This window comes from Apium graveolens, chromosome 7 (assembly GCF_009905375.1).
Source record: "Apium graveolens cultivar Ventura chromosome 7, ASM990537v1, whole genome shotgun sequence".
Taxonomy (NCBI): domain Eukaryota; kingdom Viridiplantae; phylum Streptophyta; class Magnoliopsida; order Apiales; family Apiaceae; genus Apium; species Apium graveolens.
The window spans coordinates 199634158-199637386 of NC_133653.1; the positions used below are offsets into that span (position 1 = coordinate 199634158).

Genomic DNA, 3229 nt, shown 5'->3' on the forward strand with positions numbered 1-3229 from the left:
ATTTCTTTTCACACTTGAATAGGTAAGTACAGTCATTTATGATGTCGGGTTTATATGTACTCTCTTTTGAATTCATTTTGATGAATTCATTTTTTTGTGATTCTGAACTAGGGTTCATATTGATTTGGGGGAAATATAAAGACTTCACAATTCATTTTTAAGAAGCTATAAGGACAGGTAAGTACTTTAATTTATGAATTTGGGTTATATAGGTCCTCTGTTTTAAATTCATTTTGATGTTTTTTTTACTTCAATTAGGGTTCAGTTATAAAGATTTTGGGGAAATATAAAGATTTCATAATTTAGTCTGAATTTGAGGTTCTATTCAGACTTTTAAAAGATGGATAGGTCATGGTTAAAAGCGGATAGAAGAACAAAAGAGTTCAAAAAAGGAGTGGAAGATTTGTTAATATTTGCATTTGAGAATGGTTATAATGCAGAAAAAATCAGTTGTTCATGTGTAAACTGCGCATATAGTAAATCATGGAGAGCGCGGATAGTTAAAAACCATCTTTTTCAAAATGGTATTGATCAAACTTATACACGTTGGATGTGGCACGGGGAGAATAATTCTGTAGAAAGTTCTAATGAAACCGACACTTCGGAATCTATTAATCAAGGCACCTCAAGAATGGGTAAACATGACGAGGACGACGATGACGATATGTCTTCTGATGAAAGTTCTGACGAAACCGCGAGTTCTTATTTCATCAACCATGTTAAAGGTGAACATCAACCTCTTTATCCTGGATGTGAGAGGTACACTAAGATTAAAGCTCTGGTCCAGTTATACAACTTGAAAGTGAAGCATGGTATGTCTGATTCATGCTTCAGTGATATTCTATTATTACTTGGCTCTTTACTTCCGGAAGGCAACAACATCCCTTCTTCCTTCAATGAAGCAAAGAAAACTTTATATGCATTAGGAATGGGGTATGAAAAGATACACGTATGTCCGAATAATTGTCTCTTATACCGTGGGGATTTAGATGAAGAAAAGACTACTTGTCGCGTATGTAAGGCCTCTAGATGGAAATTGAACAAAAAAGGAGATGAACTTAAAGGCGTCCCTGTTAAAGTTCTATGGTATTTCCCGGTGATACCAAGATTACGAAATTTATTCAATACACCTCACATTGCAAAGGACATGACGTGGCATGACACCGAGCGACAAAATGATGGTAAAATGAGGCATCCAGCTGATTCAAAAACATGGAAGGATGTATACCAAAAATGGCCTGATTTTGCATCAGAGACTAGGAACCTTCGATTAGCTTTATCTTCTGATGGTTTCAATCCTTTTCATGGAAACCGTATTGATTACTCAAACTGGCCTGTTTTGCTATCAATTTATAACCTTCCTCCATGGCTTTGTATGAAGAGAAGGTATATTATGCTCTGCTTGTTAATATCTGGACCGACTGAGCCTGAAAATGATATCGACGTGTTCCTTCAACCACTAATAGAAGATCTGCAAGAGTTGTAGCGTGGGAAACAAATGTACGACGCTTATAAGAAAGAATCTTTCATGCTTAGGGGCATTTTATTATGGACAATAAGTGATTATCCTACCTTAGGGAACTTGTCAGGAATTGTGATTTAAGGGTATAATGTGTGTACTATTTGTATTGAGGCATCGAAGATGGTTGTCCCGTAATCATCCTTATAGAAGGCAGAAATCAGCTTTTGATAAAAGTGTGGAGAAGGGGGTCGCCCCGGTTCCATTAACTAGAGAAGAGGTTTTTCAAAGAATATAACATATAAGGGCCCATGTATTTGGAAAGAAACAACGGCAACCACGATGGAAGAAAGGTGAACCTTGACCTGTTTGGAAAAAGGTTTCAATATTCTTCCAACTTCAGTATTGGGAATTTTTGCTACTTAGGCATGTTCTCGATGTGATGCACATTGAGAAAAATATATGTGAAGCCCTGCTTGGAACTTTACTAAATATTCCGGGGAAGACAAAAAATAAGGAATCTGCCCGTCTTGATATGGCTGAAATGGGAATAAGAACGGAGCTGAGACCAAAGACTCCTGGAAAGAAAGAAAAGTAACCGTTGGCATCATGGAACTTAACGCATGCACAAAAAAAAACAGTTTGCTCATCATTTCTTAAAATGAAGTTGGCAGATGGATTTTGTTCAAATATTAAGAATCTTGTAAACATGGAAAATCTTCGGCTTGTTGGAATGAAATCTCATGATTGTCACATGATATTGCATCATTTGCTTCCAATCTCAATTCGATCAGTATTATAAAAACAAGTCAGGTGCACAATTATTAGGTTTTGCCTTTTCTTCAAGGCAATTTGCAGTAAAGTGATCGATGTAGACAAGTTGGAAAAAATGCAAAGTGAGTTAGTGGAATCATTGTGCCAGCTTGAAAAGCACTTTCCCCCTTTGTTCTTTGATGTGATGATCCATCTCTCAGTTCATCTCGTGAGAGAGGTTAAACTTTGTGGGCCAATATTTCTTCGTTGGATGTATCCCTTCGAGAGATATCTAAAAGCGTTTAAAGGATATGTACGGAACCCGGCTCATCCCGAAGGGTGTATTGCTGAGGCATACGTTGCCGAAGAGGCGGTGGAGTGTTTGGTGAATTTTGAAAAATCTACCGTAGGAGTGTCACAAAATGCAAAGCATGAGAAGAATGCAAAACCTCTATCTGGTGCGACATTGATAAAGCCGAGCGATGAGGACTTGCATCTAGCACATTTGTGTTTTCTCCAAAATACAACTGACATTAGACCATATTTTGAGTAAGTTAGTGATATTTAAGTGTGTGTTATTTCATTATTTTCTGCACTTTGATTAATATACTAAAGAAAGTGATTTTTCTCGCAGCTAGCATATGGCATCTTTGATGATAAGATACCAACAACATGAAAATGATGAAGTCTAGCTTAAAAACAAGCAAAATGCAGAATTTCACAAATGGTTCAGGAAAAAGGTATAATTGTTATTTGAATAAAAACATCATAAATAGGCCTAGTTTATATTTTTCTGGTAAATGTATTTGTTATTTGTTTATTCAAGCAAACATGATTTTTTTATAGAAAATAGTATTTTTTTTTAAAATTTGATTATGATTGTTAAAAAATGAAACAGAGGAATTTAAAAATATCCAGGAACACATTTAGTCTCAGAATTAATTTTAATATAAAAATATAATTAATATTTATCAATTTGTTTTAAATAGATTGAATCGAAATTATTGGATGACCATA

General features: G+C 35.3%; 1 protein-coding gene across 1 annotated transcript; it reads left to right on the forward strand.

Moving 5' to 3' along the window:
* Positions 1-340: 340 nt before the first annotated feature.
* LOC141674330 (uncharacterized) lies at positions 341-2057 on the forward strand. The gene is made up of 2 exons (XM_074481058.1): positions 341-1386; positions 1886-2057. The coding sequence occupies exons 1-2, from the start codon at positions 341-343 to the stop codon at positions 2055-2057; spliced, it is 1218 nt and encodes a 405-aa protein (XP_074337159.1).
* Positions 2058-3229: the final 1172 nt, after the last annotated feature.